Raw genomic sequence first — 21325 nt, 5'->3', positions numbered from 1 at the left:
GTTTCTTTTCTCTCTTCTGTTTTCAGAGATTTCTGAGACTTCGTATCTGGAATTACATATATATATATAGGTGTGTGTACACACAAATTGAGGTGCTCTCATCGTAGAATTTTTAATTTCAAATGGTTGAAGTTTACTTAAGCTGTAAAAAAACTGAACATAGTCTTAATGCTGCACAGCCCATCCCAGTATTTCTATAGGTGGCACTACTATCTCCAGTTATGACAGGATCTTAAAATGATGCTCATATTTGTGATACTTTTTTTTTTTTTTTTAGTCACAAATGTCTTAAGTATATAGCTCCGGGTAATCTGAATTCATTTTTCAACCAGGTATTTTGTTTCGAGGAGATCTTGTGAACCAAGTCGCAGATGGCACAAGAATGTCTCTGTCTTTGCTCTTCCCCTCCTTCCCCTCCGCCGCGCCCCGTGAGGGTGGTCTGCTAGTAAAAACTGATCTGGTTCTCGGTGTTTCTGTTCTGGAGCGTGTTGTGGGGCACTTTCTTTTAGGACAGCATAACACATCAGCTGCAGTTGTGCTGGTAGATGCTTCTGTCGGTTGGGAGTGCTAGATTGGCAATTAATATATAAAAATAATTGAGGGAAGATCAAATATTACTTTTCAAAGTATACTTGAATGAAATTAATTGCAGGACACTAAAATAAAAAATTCCAAGTATACGTAGTATTTTCTCTTTATGATTTCTAACCCATGTATTAAAGTACTGATTTAATACTTCATTCTTTGTGACAAAAATGATTCAAAGAGCCATATTTTTCAGGGCTTTTGGAATGGAGGTTTCTGAGGGTAGCAAATAATGTTTACATAATTAAACTGCAAAGTAATAAATGCCATAAACCACTTGTTTTAATTTTTTTTCTTGGAAACGCAAATTTGTGCCTCCATTCGTAATTGTCGTGGTAAGAATCACCTAGTAAATATGTCAGCTCACCCCGGAGCAAGGAAACCCCCCTCTGCCTAAAAGCAATGGTACTTCCTGCTTTCATAAACAGTCATGTGCATAGTTTAGCGAGGCCTGATGCCTCCGGAGCTTTTTCCTTCCTAGCCCGATTGAATCAGTCTTCACAGAAGTACTGCAAATCTTGTGGCCTCCTTTTGAACAAAAGGGATTAGGGAAGAAAAACCCGTTTCGTTAGAAGACTTTGGAAAGCAAGGGCAGGCAATCTTGGTTGTGAATATTTTCTGATTTTTCCAGAAATCAAGCAGAAGATTGAGCTGCTGATGTCAGTTAACTCTGAGAAGTCGTCCTCTTCAGAAAGGTACAGCTCCATCTCTTGCATGAACAATTAATGGTGTAGCATTGCAAAGCAGCAGCACAGGGCTTTTTTCTTTTCTTTGTCAAGTTTGCTAATATTGTTGATGTATTGCATGCGGGTTACTGTATTAATTGAATCCCTGTTTTCTGGTTAAGCTTTGTGCCTTTTCGCAAAGGTTTATTGATTTCTTTTCTTTTTTTTTTTTTTTTTTAATGAAGGCTAATCGGCTGCAGCATGCAAATCGTAATACAGCAGGCTGCTGGTTTGTGTGTGCTCTTGTTGCAAACCTTGTTCCTTTTCACTTTCACACCAACAGCATCTCATTTCTAAATTCATTTTTAAAGATGTAATGTTTTCGTTATGTTTTAGAAAATCACTAAAAGGTTACAAAGGGTTCCTTTGAATTTAGGTTAATAGCAAATCTAACTTGGTGAAGCATTTAATGTCCTGTTATGTAGAAAGGGAGTGTCCTTTGCAAAGTAGCTCCGGAATCGCAAATCCTCAAATTAGTCACATTCTGTGAGATAGCTGTGATCCTTGCTCAAGTCTGTGCTAGGAAATGGAGCAGTCGCTGCATGCAGTAATGGTTCATGCCTGCAGGTAAGGACAAAATGACTCAGAAGTGTTTTTAAAGCAATTATTTTATCTGCCAGTCAGATTATAATAATTTTAAATAGCTGTTTCATTTTAAAGAAGTATTTCGAGGTACTAAATACACGATCAGTTTTCTGACATGAAATAATCTCCAAGTGACTATTTTATTGTTTTCAAAAGATCAAGCCTATTCACTCCCATTTTGCTTGGGGCTCATTTGTAACAGAAATTGTTATTAATAAAATTGCTTAAGTCCGGAGCAACATGGTATCAATTCGTATCAAATTATTTACATTAATCATTTCAGCTGTGTGGGAAAGGCCATCTGAATGTTATATTTTGCCATTTTAATATTTGGCATTGGCAAAAAAATAGTTATTTAATGCACTCAGACTGTATGTTTAGCTGAAATTATCTAAAGTACACTTTATTGAATGGCTCAGCATAATAAGACATGATAATGTACTGAAAGCTATCTTAAGGAAACAGGATAAAAGACAAACCTTTCAAAATGAGCAAGTGCTGTGTGGCATGCACAGTTTTAAAAATCAAAATGAGCAGTTCAATTTGAAGTATATTTGGGGAAGATAGCAGCAAACCGTATCGCCTTTCACTAGCTGTAGTATAGCAAAATATCAGCAATGAGAGATAAAATGGTGGGGGGGGGGGAAGTGAGTAGTTAAGTCACCTTTGCAAAATGGAGAGAGATCATAGCTTTGAGATTTATTTTATTGATTTATTTATTTGAAATTAAGATTCATGGGAGAAAATGCTAATGTTTATTTGTTTAGCTCTATCTCATCCTGATGCTTAAAAATTTTTAAATGCAAGACTAATAAAATAGTGATGATAACAGAGAGGATGATGGGGTGAAAATAGCAAAGGAAACAGGTGTTAACTTGATTTTTGGAAAGGCTTTCATTAAAGAGTTGGCATTCCTGAGGGGGGATTCAGTTTGTAATACATCTGTTTTTTTTACTAATCTGAATGTTATGCAGCACCCTGGAACTCATCAGTTTATTTTTGAGCAAAACATGCCTGTAGTTTAACGGTTGTCCAAGATGAATTTGTCACTGTAAAGGTTTATTATGCATAAATAGAAAAGGATATATTTGTCTGAATTATATTTAAATGCCATTTATTAAAATTTAAGATTTTACAACTGCCTGATGCATAAATAGTATACAGGAAATAATGCAGAAGACTTGCAGCCAAGATTAAAATGTGAACATTGTGCATACATATAAACCTGCCTCTTTGGGGGATTTTAAATGTGTGGTGCTATTCTTTTAGAGGCTGATTTGACAAATCAACTGCACAATTTATATGATTAGTTATAAATAAAAACAGCTTTACATATTATCTGAGATTTTTTTAAATAACCACATTCTTTTCCCGTGTCTAAAAATAGACTGAATTTTTTGCAAGCTGTTATGAAACAGTGCTGCCTATTCTACTAGCTTTCAGTTCCATACAAGGCCCTTTCAGAATTACTATATATGATGTTTTGAAAGAAAAAAATAGTTGTATTGAGTGTCTGAACTGCAAAACTGTCTGTCTGCTGTGCAGAGAGATTTTAGTGTGTGTTCATAGCACACGCACACATGCATACACATGAAAATATACATGTTTTTGACAAACAGAATATTAATGCAAACTTGTGCACTTCTTTTTATTATTATTAGTTTTTACCCTTGCTTATAGAGAGGTTGGACTTTCTGCGAAGCTCGAGTACCCTGAAATACCAGGTAGATGGTCTAGATGAGTCCACGGCTTGTCTCGTTTTCCACGCTTGCTGAGACTGCTAGACGGTGCTCGCATGTGAGGAGGGCAAGCGAGAGGAGGTGCTTTATGCATTTACCGAGACCGATGGAGTAGAGAAGGAATGAGAGAGTAGCTCATCATTCCCCCCTCCCTTTCTCTTCCCCCCACGAAAGAGTTTGTTGGTGTTTGTAGGTTCTCCTGCTCGTTTTGCAAGTTCAATATGTTATTCTAGCCTAGAGGGAAAAAAAAAGGTAGAAGGAAGCTGGGATATAATGGATGGTTTGGCTGGTAGGGAAACTGGAAGTGTTAGTGATTCTGCAGTGTTCTCTTAGGATGGTTCGCTGTTGTGATTTTGAGAGGCTTTTAGGAAACATTAGCAAGAAAGCAAGATGAAGCCTTGAGTTGAGGATCCTGCAAGATGTTTACAGACTTGAAAGGTTAATTAATATAAACCTGAGCCATTTTCCTTTATAAGGTTCATCCTTCCCTTCCCCTCACCTGTCCACCAGAAAAACTTTAATTGCTGGTGGGGGGATAAGATACCGATGTTTTATGGGATATTTCGTTAGGTAGATGCAATTAAATAGCATCTTCGGGTCCTAAAATTCTGAGTAGTTAGTGTTGTTCTGCAGTTAGTGTCCACATATGTGTTAGTAGCCTGTGACAAAGTCCTTTTCCATGGTGTGATAAGGTAGCCCGGTAACCACGTATGGGAGCACGCACATGGACGGTTACAGCGGGTCAACTGACCTGCTCTGACTTGTTGCACTGAATTGTTTGTATGTCTGAGCTCTTACAAGTATAGAAAGAAGCTTTAAGTGCACCATGGGAAGGCTTTCTCCGACACGTTTACAATGCGGCACGTACCTGGTTTCTTTACCTAATAAGCAGTAGTTGGCTGTGCGAGGTTACTTGTCCAAGTCTTATAAGCATTGTTAGAAAGCTGATATCAGCAACCAGACAGAGGGGAGTGGTTTTTCAAGAATCCTCAAAGAAAGCAAAAATGCTTATTTTTATTATATCAGTTATTGAGCTGTATTTGTTCTTTCTTTTACTGCTTTGTTAAGCACTTTGTAGAACTCCTTGTGAGCTTTTTTTATTCCATTTTGAGAAATGTCAGTTCTTCCACCCACATCATTTTCTAGTTTTTAGACTGTTTTCCAATAAATTTAATGCATATAATATTTTTCCTTTTTGTACATTAGGGCAAAGAGCTCGGTATTTTTGCAGCTGTGATTTCTGGATTCTAAATTTATGTGACCTTAGTAATGCAGTTTGTCCACAAGGTGTTGCTGGTAAAGGTCCCTTTCAGTGAGGCTGATAGGTCTGAAGTATTTGACCTGCTCTTTTCCTGTCTTTCTGCAAAGGCTGCATATACATGTTGCTTTAAAATGAATTTATGCTTCAGTGTTTTTCCAAACAAAAATTAAAAAATCAATAGCAATCAAGCGCTCATGAGCAGTCTTAAAGTAGATAATCAGTGTATGTGTATAATTTGATTTTCATGATTCTGAGGGTTTTTATAAATAGCAGTAAAGGGAAGACGTTTTCAAATGACAGTAAAACAGCGAAGTTCTTGTTATTCAAATATGAAGAAGTATTTGGGGGCGGAGGGTAGTGTAGGCAAGGTTTAAGGACAACTGTTCTTTGTTTTTTTTTCTATTTTGTTTTTTAAACTTGAGCTACATAAACTCCTCTTTCCTTATAATTTATCTTTTCAAAACAAATTGAATATATTTCTTAATGCTTTTACATGTTTTTTTGATCAGGTCATCCCAAGAATGCAGTCAGGGATGAAGGAGGAAGAAATCTAAAATGATGAGGGGGAAGAAAAAAGATGGAGACTGAGCACTGTCTGTTTCCTTTCTTAAGAAAAGATCTGATGTTAGTTGATGTAAGAGGCATTGTGAAATGAGCTATGATGTTGAAAGAGTCCTTCAGGTTTAGAAACCAGTGGCTATTTATTTATTTATTTATTTAATTGTGGATGCACTGTTTCTCCTGAGGCACAAGTGTCATTTATTGTAATGAATTACTGGAATAAAACACATTTAAAAGAGGAGGAAAAAATCAGTTTACTACATTTAATATGACCTGACATTGCTGTGTGTCAGTTAAATGTTTAGTAATAATTATTAGATAATAGGGCATTACAGTGTAATAATTCTATTGTTATTTTTGTAATTAAAATTGAAACAAAAAATAATTAGCAAAATAATGCAACTATTTCATTAGTTCCACTAACTTTTAACAAAGTATTTAAACTTCAGTATAAAAGAAATATTGCCTAGCTTCTCTTTCAGGACATGTCAAAGTTATTTTTTTGTAATACTCTTGATTGTACTGCTTTAATTCTTTTAGTTTTACTTAAAATAATGTGTAATAACAGTGAACATGTGTATTATTTCCCTTTTTTTCAAAATTGCAAACTAATACTGCTATTCATCGTGCTTTATCTTAGGTTATTTGACATTTAGGGAGGAAATCATCCTTATCTTAACATGGGGCCTAAGCTATTTATGCGGGGCTGCACTTCATTCTCCCCTAGGAGAGCTAGCTGTTCAGTGACAGTGTAAGGAGCCTGTCTAGCTCTCTCAGACTAGATATTTAATTTTTAGGTGCCTAAAATTGGACCAAAACAGATCCCAGTCTTTGTGTATTTTTCATATTAGAGGTTTCACAGGCTCGGTGGTTTAGTGTGCCAGACTTTTAAGTAAAATACGAAAGAGATGTAGAGGGAAGGGATGTTGCAACTTGCTTTTGTGATTGTGGGGAAAAAAATAGAAATCGCATATGTAGAAACAGGCACTTGTGGAACAGCTTTTTCACTTAAGGTGATATTTCTAGAGGACACTGTACTTTTTAGGTCTAAATATGCTGATGGTGACTGAAGTGACCGAATCAGTTCATCAGTAACTGTTGAAAAGGTTTAGAGTTTGAAGTGAATAGCGATAGACTTTGTCTAGTCCTGGCTCTGTTTGGAATTTCAGCTGTACATAAGAAAATCATGTACTTTGATAAAAACATACATAAAAATACATAAGAACATATGATTTTAGTAACATATTTTATCTTTCTAAGATAAATGTATGTATCCAATTTTACTTAGGGAAAAAAGTCAGAGAAAAAATAACAGTTTTTAAGAAAAGCCTTTCATATTATAAATTTAGTCTGTTTTCATGACTTGAAGCTTTTTGCCTAATCATTGTCTTAATCATGGCTTCACTGAAGTATTCTGTCCAGGTCCCTAGACAAATGTTAAGGGAACATTGCCTGATAGATTGCACAAAACAGTGGGTACCTGTGCCAGATCGCTGCATTTCTGTGGTGGTTGTCTTGTGTTACAGAATAAATTCTGTTGCGGTTTTCTGCATCTTTGTGTTCTGTACTTACAGATGAATAACAGAATGACATGTTATGTTAACAGACGTTCATATCATTCTATAAATTTACTATGATGTGATACATGTGTTTTCATTGATATACAATTGATGCAGTTACCATGAGTAGCTAAGCCACAAGCTTAAATGTGTATTGATTTCAGCATTCATTTTGTTGCATATTTTGTGTATTATAAGAATATTAGCTTAGGAAAATTATGGCATCTCTCAGTTCATGAGTTGTAGTGAATCTTGCTGTACAGTTCCGAGAATATCCGTTAGTCTTCCAGTTTGACTTATGACACCGTTCCTGTCCGAAGGGTGTTGTTACCAGAAGTCTGTAGGAATTTTACTCTCATTAGCCAGTTTCTGCCTTAGATGCTTCTGTATTTTCTTCAGGACTGACTCTTAGGCTTGGGTAAGCTCTCTGACAAAATCTGAACAACCTGAAAGACATTATGAAAGTCATCTCATTTATGATGCCTACCAGACTTGTGCAGTTGACTGTGACTAGATGGATGGTGGATTGTTATCTCCTTTTCTTTTGCTTCCCTTTTGCTCTCTTTTTGTTCCTTAAAACACCAATTGCAAAACAAACGCATGCAGCTCTAAGCTCTGCCTGTCTTATGTGCTACAAACAAAGGAGTGCCAGTTCTTTACCAAATTCATCAGCACAGCTGTCTTCATCATGGCTTCGGGTCCATCAGGCTAGTTGACTGCTTCTCTTCTGTGAACGTACGGCATCCAAAACAAGAACCGTATCCCAATTAGGTGTTCTGTTTGCGTGAAGTTTGGCCATTATGTTTAACGGCATACGGAGAAGACACTTCAAGTAACCTTTCTGTACTGATAAATGTGCCCTAATTCTAACTTTATCTTGTAGTCTTCCGAAATGACAAATAATTGTAAATCAGCAACATGCATATCACTAAAAAATCATATTTTCATCTTTGAAAGCTTGTGAAGTATACATATTTTAATATTTCATTGATTAATCTGAAGATCATTTTTTTTCAAACCTTGGAGCAATGTAATTCCACAGGAGGGAAAGTAGCTTTTTTAAAGCTACTTTCTTTTTTGCAAATTGTCATTGGAGAGTAGCAAGAGACATTTTAAGAGTTCGATGCTTTGTCTTCAAGAAGCAGCTTCTTATGCCTCCAATCTACCGGGATAATCACTGCCTTCCTAAGAAGCCATGGACCTGACTATACTTTTGTTGCTAAGTACTAATGTTCATGGGGATGGATCAATTGTGTATCTCCTTTTGGGGGCAAATGAAGCCATATTAGTGCAGAAACTCTTCTAAACTGTTTGCTCTGCGTTTCCAAAGCTTACATATTAGCAATAGTTCTGGGAGAAACTGGCAGAATATTTTTTGTTGCTAATATTACTATAAAGAGTATTATTTTATTTTGTAACCACTATTACTGTATCAAAATCTCCAACAGTGATTTTGACAAGTGTGGAGGTGGAAAGGGGTTCTGAAATTCATATGGGTATCGGTGGACAGCTGAGTGTTTCATTATTCTCCCTCCAGAATCAGGTCCTTCAGGTTCTCATTGCCTTCTTTAGCTGCTGTCCACCAAAGCATTCATTGGCTGTCATGGCTACGTACCAAGTGGGCATATCAGCCTCGGTTTAGTCCATGCCAGAAACATTGTCTGGAATTAGCTCTGTTCTTTACCAATTCATCCGTAAAAAGAATTACCTTACCCATGCTGGAGCACCACATGTGGTATCCTGCTCTGAGTTGTGCTTTATCGTTTCCAGTATGACAGTAGAAACCTTTTTTGATAGGTCCTATTGCTCATGTAACAAGAATCTGGTACTGCCACTGCTGCTTGGTGTCTTACCTAGGACAGGTGTCTGCTTCTGGAAAGACTGTAATGCTGCCTTGGACCAAGACTTCCCTAAGAAGTATGAAAAAGATAATTAAACATAGTGATTCTGAAGCATTAATTTACTCAGAGGTCGGATGTTTAAGGCACAGAACTAAAGCTCTGTGTAGTGTGGTGAGCACTTTTACCAGTTCGTATACTTTGTTCTAATATAATATAAATTAGAGTCCAAACAGTCTTTATACACTTAGCTTGGAGTGTCATTTGGCCCCTTCCCAGGTAATTAATGTTTCAGGATATTAGTCTAGAAAGCCAAATAAAAAAGATAGTCTTCCTTGATGTTTTTTTTCCACAGCAGAAGACAATTCCAAACTTGCAAAGAAATTACTGGTGAACAAGAAAACAACCCATCTCTTCCTCTTTATCAGCGGCGTTCCACAGTGCTCGTAGTACCTGTGGGCGGACCGTTGGGTGAGCGCGGTCCCTGCTCCTTGGGCTCCCGGCTTGCAGTACGCTGCCACGCAACACCTGTGCAGGCCACTAGTATTTGAAGTTGGAAATCTGTTTACAAGTTTCTCCAAGGCAAACTTAACTAAATGTTTTCCTGTAATCTAATTTACATGTATCTTATCTCTATTTTTGCTTTGTGTGTGTTATTCTCCCCTTGTGGTGTACAACTGTCTCCCGAAGAAAACACGTAGGAAAGATCCAGTCAAGATTCCTTTCAAATATGTTTAGCACTCAGGAATTTCAAGGGCTATTAAAAGAACCAGAGGACGTGCAATTAGAGTAGAACAGTGCCTGAGAAATGCTAATGCATTTTTCTACTATCATTTAAAATACTTAATAATTTACAAAATTTTTTAGCGAAATTGAATTGAATGTGTTCCAACAAATGTGGGACAACTTAAGCAGGCATGGAAGTTTTATACTGAACTCAAGTCAAAAGCAGGTTGAGAGTTACACAGTAGTGCAGTTACGCTCTTTGAAGTGTTACTGAGAGTTTTGCTACAAAACTTGGTGAAGGTGCATGTCCTTTTAGCCCTGCCAGGTGTTAGAGGTAGGCAAATGCGGTGGGCTTAGGGTCCTGGGGGATTCCTCCTGTCCCAGCCGAATAGAGGCAAGGCTGCTGCAGTCCTGCCCCAAGGGCCAGCCAGTAGTGAGGCTGAGCACTTACAGCACATGTGCATGTGCGCGCGCGCACACACGCGGCTTGCCACACAGACCTAAAATGATACTTTTATCGGTGCTCACATAAATGTACGCAGCACCAAATATGAAATACCTGGACAGCCCCTTTCCACCTGGTTGGGATTGAAGTCCACCGGGGGATTTACACACAAAAACATACACGCTATATTGGTCACTCCAGTAGCTCTTCTTGGACACTGTCTAGTAGCTGACACCTAGACCCCTTATTCTTACCCAGTTGCTGGCAGCTGAACCCTTGATGCCCTGGGGTTTGTGGTCCCAGTCCAGTTGCTGGTACTTAGACCTTTTACCTTACTAGCTGGCTGGTCTGGCTTGAAGTTCACTAGCTTTCACATGTACGCTGTCAGAATAGAAAGTGCCCCTACACAGAAGATGGTTAGAAATAGGATTTATTGACAACATATGATAGGCTGTAGTGATCAAGTGCTGGGCTCAGTCACACAAGCGTACTGACTAGCTGCCTGTTTCCACTGGACCTTCCCCATTTGTCTTTCCCCACTATTTTCCCATGTGTGATCCTCCCTTATCCACCTTTATCCCTTTCTTTCTCCACCTCTCTTTGCTTCCTCTAAACATTTCAAAATAAGTATTGTATGTTCTCATAATCCTCTTAAAGCATCCCGTAAGTTTTACACAATCCCAAATGCTCTTTCCCCTGCATCCCGGAATAAGTCCTGTAACCCTTCAGGCAATAATCTTCTTTCACTGATTAGGTTACTAGGGTTCCTCTACCTATTGTTTTCCTCTGATCCTTGCTGGATCTGTTTTTATTGTGACTAGCCACTAGTACATTAGACACTAGTCTCCCCAGAATCATTAACTGCGTCCCAGCGCCCAGTAGCACCTGTTCGAAAGGGATTTTTGGCAACTTGATGTGGGCATACAGAAGGTTGGAATCTACTGTGGATACAAAACGCGCAATTCCTTTTCTCCAACTTCTTGGTCACCTGCAAAGTTACAGGGTTGCAGAGTTGTGTCCATTTAATGATTCCTATTCAGTTTACGGAGAAGTATCTCTGGAAAGGAAAACTGAGGTGTTGTCTTACAACGTGTTAAATGTATACGCTGTGCTTCAGACTTTACACCTGCTGGAGATGTTAGTCTCATACAGATTTACTAGCACAGACAAAGCTGAGCAATGAGCACAAGCAAATGCTGCTACTTATTCCACTGAAACCGTGCTCTGTGCTTGTTGCAAAACCCGTTCAAGGTGAGGTGCCAGGGACACGCAATGGGCAGGAGTGCTGGAGCATGAACAGCTCAAGCTATCCACCCTGCCCCTGTTCGTTCCGGTCCGGAAAAGAAAAGAACTGTCTAATAATGGCAATTGCATAGTATTTCCTGGGCCTGTTTAAAATAAAAGGCAAAAGGCAATCAAATATCCTTATTTGGAAGGGGAGTAATGTCTCTAAGGTAGACAGGAAGGCTAATGGTTAATTTGACCTGCAAATATTGAGAGTGCTCAATTCCATTGCAAGGTAGCTGAGCAGGCAAAAACCAGACCCGCAACACACATTAGGCAGTATTTGGCTATCTGACATCTGCATTCAGAAAACCTGGCATGTATTATTTCTAATATAATAAGAGCCCAAGAGTTAGCTAACAGTTGAGGCTTTGCCAAGTTGCTTCTCTCAGGAGGAGAAATAGATTATGTGATTTGAGGGTTGTGGGATTTTGTGTGTGTGTGTCTATGTGCAGTCCTGTTTATTTACTGAGAGTGTAAACAGAGCTCTGTTTGCTTGAACGGAGTAGAAACAAAGCTCAACAGGCAGCTATTTTGCTGATGTTTTCAAATCCACTTATCTAACGAGTACTGTAGCAAAGGGAAAAAAACTTGTTCCTCCACCTTCGCAAGCTCACAGGCACAGTATTTTTTTCTGCCGAATGCCTTAGGCGTATATAACTGCAATCAATTTTTCCCAACTCCATTAATTTCAATTTTTTTTGATAAAATACTTCAATCCACAGACCTTACAGTCTGACTAGATTTGAAGTGTCACTGGTTTGGACAGTGCTTTTATTCCCCCCTCCCAGCTGTTATATAAAAGGTCTCTTGTTACTTTTTTTATTTAGAGTAAAAGGAGGGCATTTAGCCCAACTATCAGTCTTGATCACAGATAAATATGAAGTTATTTAGAGAACAGCTTGATCACAGCAATTAGTTTTTTAGGCTAACAGTGTCATATTTAAAATATAACTTAAAGACTTTATGTACCCTATAATCCCTTTACTCACTTGCTAAACTCTACAGTTTCTTCCCAAGTCATGTTGCCTGGATCTGAAGACTCCTGCCCTTCACTGTAAATAGCTCTAGTCAGGTCTTTCTCATGGACATGTGTGAGCGTCTTTAGGATCTTCCCAGACTTCTGCCAAATCTTCACTAGACTTCTCTAGACAAAATTGTTTAGATCTATTCCATCCTTGTTTTCTTTCTGTTTTTCCTCTGATTTGCTTTTATAGGCAGCCTGGCTCTAGATTATCACATGATGCTTTATTGTCCTGCTCCAATGATCCAAGCCCATAGGAGTCAGCTGGAGCTGACATGCATACATACATCTCCTTCATTAACTCCTGAAAGCTTCTGCGACTCTTGTGACTTCCTGGCACTCTAAACTACTTCTGAGGCCTAGTTGTTTTGTCCACACAGCTAATGTATGTTCATGTGTATACTCCTGAATGTAAAAAGAAAGCTGAGATTCAGTAGCAGTGGAGTTTTATGTGCCAATAATATAAGAAAGCGGTTATCCCACAGATATCGCCTTACACCCAGTCCTCATTCTTGTTGTCTACTCCTTCAGTTTAGATACCACCTGCTCATAGTCCTCTGCAGTCTGCTTGCTTTATTACTTCTGCCTTCCATTTTATGCTGGTTATTTGAAAATTTATTTTCAAATACTGATAGGTTGAAAGAGATATGGAATATTTGAAGTGAAGGTTAGAAGTATGAAAATATGGTAGTACTTGCTTCTGCATATATTTTTTTTTTGACAAAGGTTGTATGATCTTTCAGATAACCAGTTAGCTTATACTAGCTAGGGTTCATAAGAGAAACAAATAGAAGTTACTCTGATGTAGAAAAAAATGTTCTGCATATATGCTGAAAGAGAAAAATGTTAGAGGCTTAAAATATATTTAATATTGATGAAACATTAGCAGAGGCTGTTGTTTCATCTTGGGTTTATCATGACTTTCAACACTGTCTACCATAACCTACTTGTAGGCAAACCGATGAAGTAGGGGCTAGATGCGTGCTGTGAGGTGGATTGCAAGCTGGCTGAACTGCTGGGCTGTAGGGGCTATGATCAGCAGCACCAAGTCCAGCCAGAGGCCAGTCACTAGTAGTGTCCCCCAGGGATTGATACTGGGGCCAATACCATTTAACATCATCATTAATGACCTGGGTGATGGAACGGAGGGCACCCTCAGCAAGTTGACAGACAATACATAATTGGAAGGAATGGCTGATAATGCCAGATTTCTGTGCTGCCATTCAGAGGGACCTCAACAGGCTGGAGAAATGAGCAGAGAGGAATCTCGTGAAGTTCAACACAGGGAAATGCCAAGTCCTGCACCTAGGGAGGAATAACCCCATGCACCAGTACAGGCTGGGACTGACCAGCTGGGGAGCAGCTTTGCAGAGAAGGAGCTGGGGATTCTGATGGACAAGCTGATCGTGGACCAGCAATGTGCCCTTGTGGCAAAGGAGGCCAACAGCCTCCTGGGCCAGCCATGCTGGGTTGCCAGCAGGTCAAGGGAGGTGATCGTTCCCCTCTGCTCAGCCCTGGTGAGGCCACACCTGGAGTGCTGTGTCCAGTTCTGGGCTGCCTCGTACAAGACAGACATAGACTTACTGGAGCAAGTCCAGTGAAGGGCCACTGAGATGATGAAGGGACCAGAGCATCTGTCCTACAAGGAGAGGCTGAGAGAGCTGGGACTGTTCAGCCTGGAGAAGAGAAGGCTCAGGGGGAACCTTACCAGTGTGTATAAATATCTGATGGGAGGCTGTAAAGAGGACAGAGCCAGACTCTTGTCGGTGGTGCCCACTGGCAGGGCAAGAGGCAATGGGCACAGACTGAAATACAGGAACTTCTATTTAAACATAAGAAAAAAACATTTTTAGTGTGTCAAACACTGGAACAGGTTGCCCAGAGAGGCTGTGGAGTCTCCAACCTTGGAGACTGAAGACCCAACTGAACAAGGTCCTGGGCAGCCTGCTCTGGGTCACCCTACTTGAGCAAGGAGTTGGACTAGATGATCTCCAGAGATGTCTTCTAACCTCGACTATTCTATGACTGTGAAAACAGTATTTGGATAAAGCTTACTTTTTGAAATTCAGCTAAAAATGTAACTGAAAAATATTAGATTTCTTAAAAGCTTTTCCTTTCTGTTTGAAAATAAAGCCTTCTTGCATCAGGAGTTTGGTTTTCATACTTCTACACTTGTGCTGTAATCATAAGATTTGCTACTTTTTTAGCTAGTACGTATCTTTTTCTATAAAAAGCACCTTTCTCAGTAGCCAGATAACTCACATGAGAGTGCTTAGTTTTTCTTTGATATACTTCTGTATGTTCCTGGTATTTGGCCAGAAAGTCGAAACCTGCAAAAATGCCTGCCCGAAAGACGTCTCGCTGGTCTAGTTCTATCTCTGGCTGTTTGTTTTGCCTGCTGCAGTAATTGGGGCTTCACTCAAGTATACAGTACTTAATTCTTTGTCTTTACATTTTTCCCTTAGCTGTTTCTAGACTTCACCTCGGTATTTGGTATTTAGCTGTTTTTCATCTAGGGTAGGAATCGGGTCAGATCTGCATAGGTAGCACTTTTACAGTGCTCGTGAATTCAAGAAAAAGGGAGATACTTGATTGCTGTTCATCACCCGTTCTGGATGTTTCAGTAGCATATACTATTATAGCATCAAAAATTAAGATACATGGAATTGTTCATAGTAAATTAGGTTTTTCAGCTATTAAATGTTCAGCAGATTCTAAAATAAGATTTTTTTTTCCCCCCTTATGGTAAATTCTTCTCCGTAATGCTTAAGGAGAAAGCTTTTACTGCATTATATTCATTATGTGATGATTTAACTCCTTTAAGACATGTGACTGATTTACTTGTCATACGCCGTACAGAAACTTTCCCTTCTTGGGCTTTCTCATCTTTGTTCGCTCTTAACAAAGATGTTTAAACATCTTCCTAATTTCGGTTTCTATGGAAACTGTTATGAGGCAATAACTGGGCAAACCATAACATGTTCTTCATAATTAGACAGCTAGGAAGTTATTTTTATTTGTGACTTGTATATTCTAAGTTGGTGCCAGCCCACTACAAGTAATAGAATATAAACTAAAAATACTCAAAATGACAGAAAATGTGGAACACTGCTTATTGAATAAACTTATGATCAGAGTTTAAAAATGAAAAATTTCAATAATAAAAAAGAATAAAGATACAGAATAGTTTAAAATGTTTTGTGTTCAAGTGAAATGAGTACTATTTAATTTAAATAAAGATTGGTAAGAACTGCTAATTCTGAATGAAGGTGCTCTCAGCATGGATATTTGTGCGCAAGATTTATTTGTAAAATTCATTGCGCTGTATTTTTGTTAAAATAGGCATATTATGAGAATTAGTGGGCTATTACTATATACAAATGTAAACTTCGATGATTTACAGGAAAGCATTTGGTAATAGCTTTCTAGTTTCCAACAGCTGGAACATTGCCTCCTTTTTAGCCCCACCTGCATCTGTTTTCTTTCTGCGCTGTTGATTTTGTTTCTTGCGTTCCTTGGGTAGGAGGTATCACAGACCACGCTACCATTCAAGTGATGATACAGCTTTTTGGGTAGGGCTGGTAGCCTGCTGGATGGCCTGAATATTGAAGAACCAGCAGGCAATCAGGGAAGAGGATAATTCTGATGAAAGAATGAAAGTGAATTTTTTAGGAAGGAGAATCATGCAGTGGTGTTAGGAGAAAGACCATGCTGACAAGATTTTCACATTCAGTCTGCTGGTCTGTAGAGCTCGGACTGCTTTGGGGGTTATGAAGAGTATTGCTTGCGTTGACTGTAATAAAATTTATGTTGTTTCAAGGTAGCTTTGAAAAGGTGAACTAATTATTATGTTGTGTAGAGTGCCTTTGCTGTAAGGTTTTTGAAGTGATGTGTAAATGGGTCATGATGAGTGGTTTAATTGTGGTTAAAAGAGGAAGATATTGATACATTTTAGTTTAAAAACTATGCTTCTTATCAAGTGATCTGATCTTTTTTTTAAATCAAATCTTCCTGAGTTGGAAATCTAAATTTTGTAATTTAAAATGTTACGTGAAGTTTGAAAATCTTAAAGTAAGCGTGTTTTTCTAGTTAGTTTCTGCTATGTTTGTTGCTGCTGTTAGCATTCAATCCTATAATTTGATAGTAATGAAAAAGCCTGTTTTCAGTTAAGATTTTATTTCAGTGCATGTAGCAGGAATCACTAGAACTCCAGCAAGATGCACAGAGCAGTTCTGCGTGCCGGAGCGGAGCTTGCAGATTGCTCTTGTGTAGAATTATTTATGGTGCCAGCAAAGTATCAGTGGAGATGGTTAGTTTGGTTGGAATCACTAACTGGATATTAAAATGAAAGCTTAAGGGTTTGTAACTCACCTTTTATTTTTATTTTGTATTTTCATTTGACTTCAAAATAAAAATCTTTACTAATCTAAGAGAAGCAATTAGAAATTATGAAAGGTACTATATATGTTGAACTTAAGGATCACAAAGAATGCTGTAAAATAGGCAGAAGAGATGTTATTTATACTGTTGTAACAAGTATATTTTTGCCGGTGACTCTTTTTCTGGATTTTATGCGCTTCATGCTAGTTAAGTTTGGCAAATATGGCTAGATACTGCTAATTGCTGTTCCAGTATAGCTGATACTAATTTAATTTTTCCAGAATCAACTTAATATTCATATTATGTATTTGCTTGAGATTTTTTATTTTTTTGAATAGTTGTAGTCAATAGCACGTTGCTATATTGGTGTACTTTAGAGCAATGCAGACTCACGTAATGTTGAACTGGAAACTGTAAACATAATTAAGATGATGGCGCTGTTATGATGTAATTAGGTTCAGTAACGTGTAAGCACAAAGGGGAAATGTTTTATTCACAAGAGATGTTAACAGTGATTTGTCTGTTTTAACGTTTTCTTTCAAGTGATTCAATTTTTCTTAAGGACCAGGCTTCTCAGTTGGAAAGATCTAAGTTTTGTTTTTCTTCCAAATGAATATAATTAGTGGAAAGATATGATGTGTATGTCCTCTGAAGGCAAAGATTTTTTTTTTAGATTTTGTTTTTTAGAAGGAATGAGACTTCAATTTTGAGAAATTAAAATATCTCATTCCTTCCTGTAAAACATAAGTGCAATGATGTATGTAATTGCAGTACATTGTTTTAAAAAATATGTATTTAATTCAGTTGAGTATTTCTCGCCTTTTTTAATTTGTTTTTCTTTTTTTTTTTTAATAAAAGATACAGATGCCAAGGCTGGTAAAACTCTGATTTCAATAAGCTTGTATTAATTTGTCCCTGTCTTGATTGGAAATACATATTTTTGTCTGGTACTCCTGTTTCTATCTTACTTTTATCCAGCTTGATAATTATAACATACTTGCCCAAGGAAAGCGTGATGTATCTCCCTCTAGAGCTCATCACTGCTGTAGCGGAATTGTCCTTTGGGTTTTCAGCAGAGCAGTGAAGCCATTGCTTTTCCCTCGGGATGAGGTTGTGCCGGCTCTGATGATGCCAGCCTGCGACAGTCCAAGAGAAAGGCCTGTGTCTGATTCTCAGACTGTTTTGTACGCTCTACTTCTAGGGCGTTTTGTAAATACTTTGAACTGGTGTAATTTTTATTTCTCCGCATTATGCATGAGATTATGGATCACAGAGGAATTGATGTTCAGTTGTGTGCATGCTTTACTGTTTTTAGCATACTTTGATGTACCTTTCAGCGTAGCTTGTGTTCTAGTTGTTTTTGCCGTTTCGGTGGCGAACGGAAGGTCTTGCCCAGCTCCCAGCCCGTGTGCCCCGCGCAGCGCAGCGCCGCGTCGAGCCGGCCGGGCAGATGGGCGCTCGGAGCGCTCGGTGCGCCTGGCACGGCGGCTGCTGGCGCCTGCTGGGTCTGAACAGGAGGCAGCCCGTCTGCGGCAAGATTGTGGGTATAATGTTGGTTGAGCCCGTGCTCCCTTTCTGTACGGGAAGGCTGATTTCTGGCACAGAAGTAGTATCTAGAAAGCTAGTGGTATCTTAAGTGCTCCACCTCAAGTGGGATCTGGGCTGCGTTGCAGCTTTTCCGCTTGTGCCATGCTTTCTGCCCCCGGAGTTGGTCACTTTGGGGACCCAAACCCCTCCGCTGGGGCCTCAGGTGAGTGCCAGCGCCTGCCCGGGGGGGAGCGGAGCCCGGGAGTGCAGGGCGCAGGAGCAGGGCCCCGTCTCGCTTGTTACGTTGGCTCAGCGGGTCCGCAGAACGCTGCCTTTTCTTTCCTTTTGGGGCCGGTTGGTCGCGGTTTCCCTGCGACCAGGGTGCACTGGTGCCTTCGGGTGATGACTTCTGCTCTCTGGAAATGTTCTCTCTGCCTGGGGTATTAGCAGGGGCCCGCTGGGGGCACTTGGGGTCTCTCTTGCCCTCATAGTAATTCTATATTCCATGAGCTGCAGAGTTTGTTTCTTTTTCTTTTCTTTTCTTTTTTTTTTAATAGCAGTAATGACATTAATGTTTAGGCTTAAAAACTTCTTCTGGAATTCCTTTGCACTTGTTTTAAGTCAATCTTAGCACTTCAGCATTGTTTTATGGACTTTTTTATACATACTCCCCTTTATTGTGTTAACTGCAGTTTGCAAACCTTAAATATTAGCTAAAACAGAACGCTGTAATTCAAACTTTAGGATATAACAGAAAATTCTGAAAAAAGTTAATCTAAGTTGATGCTCTTTCGTTCTGCACCTTTTGTATTTCTGTTATGTCTTTCAATGTATTTTATTATCACATGCTTGACAGAGTTTATGTGTAACTCTACATAACTGAGTTTAATCCAGTCCTGGCATGAACTGCAATTTTCCTTTGCCAGTAGTTCATCTAATGTGCGCTAAGTGTATGTCCTTCCGTACGCCGATGTCTCTTTCATCTTGACAAATGGTTAGATAGTGAGATATTCAGCCTGACTGTTTAGATATCTTGGGTTTAATGTATGTTAAACTGAAATAAGAATAGTGAGAAAGTCATCAAGTGTTCTCAGATATATTCATGTGGCTTGGAAAAAAATTTCAAAGTCAACCACTACCTGTGGAAGACAGGATAGAGGAAGAGCTTGCCAGCAAAGCACACATTCATTTGCTCCTTTAGAGCCTGATTGCCCAGTTCCTTCCAGTTTTGGGGAGCGAAAGTTAAAACTTCTGTGTGTTCCCCCCGGATCCTAGATACCAATGCAATTTCCTGCCCTTCAGGAGGAGGAATGATGTGCTTATCACCTCTCTCCAAAGATGGCTAGGATACCTGGATATCCCAGCACTTTTACAGTTTCTATTTTTTTCTATCTTTCTGTATTATTAATTAATCCAGTGTCTGTTTTATCTTCTATTTCACAGATCAACAGCAACAATTAATTTGTGAGGTATAAGATCATTTAACTTTTTGCCTCAGGAGTTCTTAAGAGCAGCAGTGAAACTGTTAAGCTTTTTTGAAGCATTCTGGTTCTCCTTAGTAAAGTTTTGAGAATAGAGGCACTGACATTTTTTAAAATTGTGGAAGACAAAACAGTGCCATCAGTTTAGCTCATATTTGCGAAACTATGATCCTCCAGAATAGAGACTTAATTTTTGAAAGGGGAAAGGAAAGGAGGACAGCCGATGTTAACAGCTATGCTCCAGTGTTGGCCGTGGAGCTCAAGTGGGATCTCCTTTAGTAGTTTAGTTTCTCTATAATTTGTTTAGTAATGTAACCTTTTCACTTATGCGATTTGCATATAGAGCACGTGTGCTGCGAGGTTTTGCCTGTGTATTTCTGCAGAGGGAATCATTGCCTGGGCAGGGCACTGGCGATTTGATTAAAACGCTTATCAAGCAGTGGTGTGTTCACAGCGTAACATCCTCCTTAGTTAAGTATTTGTTGCTATGCAATGTTACTTGTGGAATGAGATAAGGTGTTTTAATCTGTAAGCAATGCTAAAGCGCTTTTTTTTTTTTTTTGGATAAATTTTGGAGGAGAAAATTCTCCTAAATACTAACGTAGTTTGACAGTAACATAAAAGAAAGTTTTTGGAATGGAAACGGAAAAAAAAAAGCCCTGGAAAATAACCTTACATGTATGTTTGCCCATTTCAGTGATCCAGTTATATCAGCTGGGAACTGGAGATCTAAATGCTGTCAAAGACCCATTTGAAATAGGAAAGCACCCATTATAGTCCATAACAAGTGTTTTAAGTTGACTCTGCCCAAAACCTGTTACGTTTTAGTTAAAGGGAAGACGCTTAAGCTTTAGCGTTAGAATGGCGCGTAGCTAGCGCATGCTCATATGAAAAGACATTTGATCTGAGACTCAGTAACCTCAGGAGACAGTGTTACCTTATTGATAGTCCTATTTGGAGGTAGGAGAAGAATACTTACTGCTCAGGAAGCCTCTGACAAGACTAGCTGGTGGAAGTGGTGGCATTTGCTCTCCCTTCAACAGCTGTAAAGAGAGAAGGGCTTGAGAAGTTAAACAGTCCCAATAGTGATTGTAACTATTGCATGATTTGGTTTCATTCTGAGAATCAAAGAAAAACCTGGAAAAGGAACCCTATTCGTGTGGTAAAAGCTAAAAGAGGCTTTTACCTTTGGCAAACTGTTTCAGCCCGAAGTGGAGATAATACTACCAATCTTTACATAATTTTTGCTCATTTATAAATTCTTTGCAGTATTAAAGACAGCATCTGCTCAAAAGTGTTTGGTTTCTTCTTTATTATTATTTATAATGCAGAATGTCAAATTAAGCAGGTCAGTATAGCTTAGTTAAGATGATGCTGCAATGTACATAGAAAGCTAAAGAGCAATTGACTGTTCAGTACAGGGACATCCCCACTGCACAAACTGAGAGTAGAGCAAACTTGGGGTTTGGAGAAGATTGTACCTGTGTGTACGTACATATGTGTACTTGTCTCAGTATCCTTACAAGAAAAATGTCAGGGGTCGGTCACCCAGGCTTGCTTTTAGCTCAGAGTTTTGGTGCACATGAGAAGCCAGTGATGAGTCGT

General features: G+C 38.9%; 1 protein-coding gene across 4 annotated transcripts in view; it reads left to right on the top strand.

Moving 5' to 3' along the window:
- The window catches only part of SRPK2 (SRSF protein kinase 2), a 154110-nt gene that overhangs the window by 53333 nt on the left and 79452 nt on the right, over window positions 1-21325 (top strand). Inside the window, exon 2 of one of the 4 annotated variants that reach the window (XM_064505467.1) lies at window positions 1217-1280. The exons of the other annotated variants lie outside the window; for them this stretch is intronic. Within the exon in view, the coding sequence (XP_064361537.1) occupies window positions 1243-1280 (38 nt within the window). The 5' untranslated portion in view covers window positions 1217-1242. The remainder of the gene's footprint in view (window positions 1-1216; window positions 1281-21325) is intronic. 4 annotated transcript variants of the gene reach the window in all.

This window comes from Dromaius novaehollandiae, chromosome 1 (genome assembly GCF_036370855.1).
Source record: "Dromaius novaehollandiae isolate bDroNov1 chromosome 1, bDroNov1.hap1, whole genome shotgun sequence".
In the NCBI taxonomy this organism is placed as follows: domain Eukaryota; kingdom Metazoa; phylum Chordata; class Aves; order Casuariiformes; family Dromaiidae; genus Dromaius; species Dromaius novaehollandiae.
Note: the sequence above shows the minus strand (reverse complement) of the source record. Positions and strands in the feature narration are given on the sequence as shown.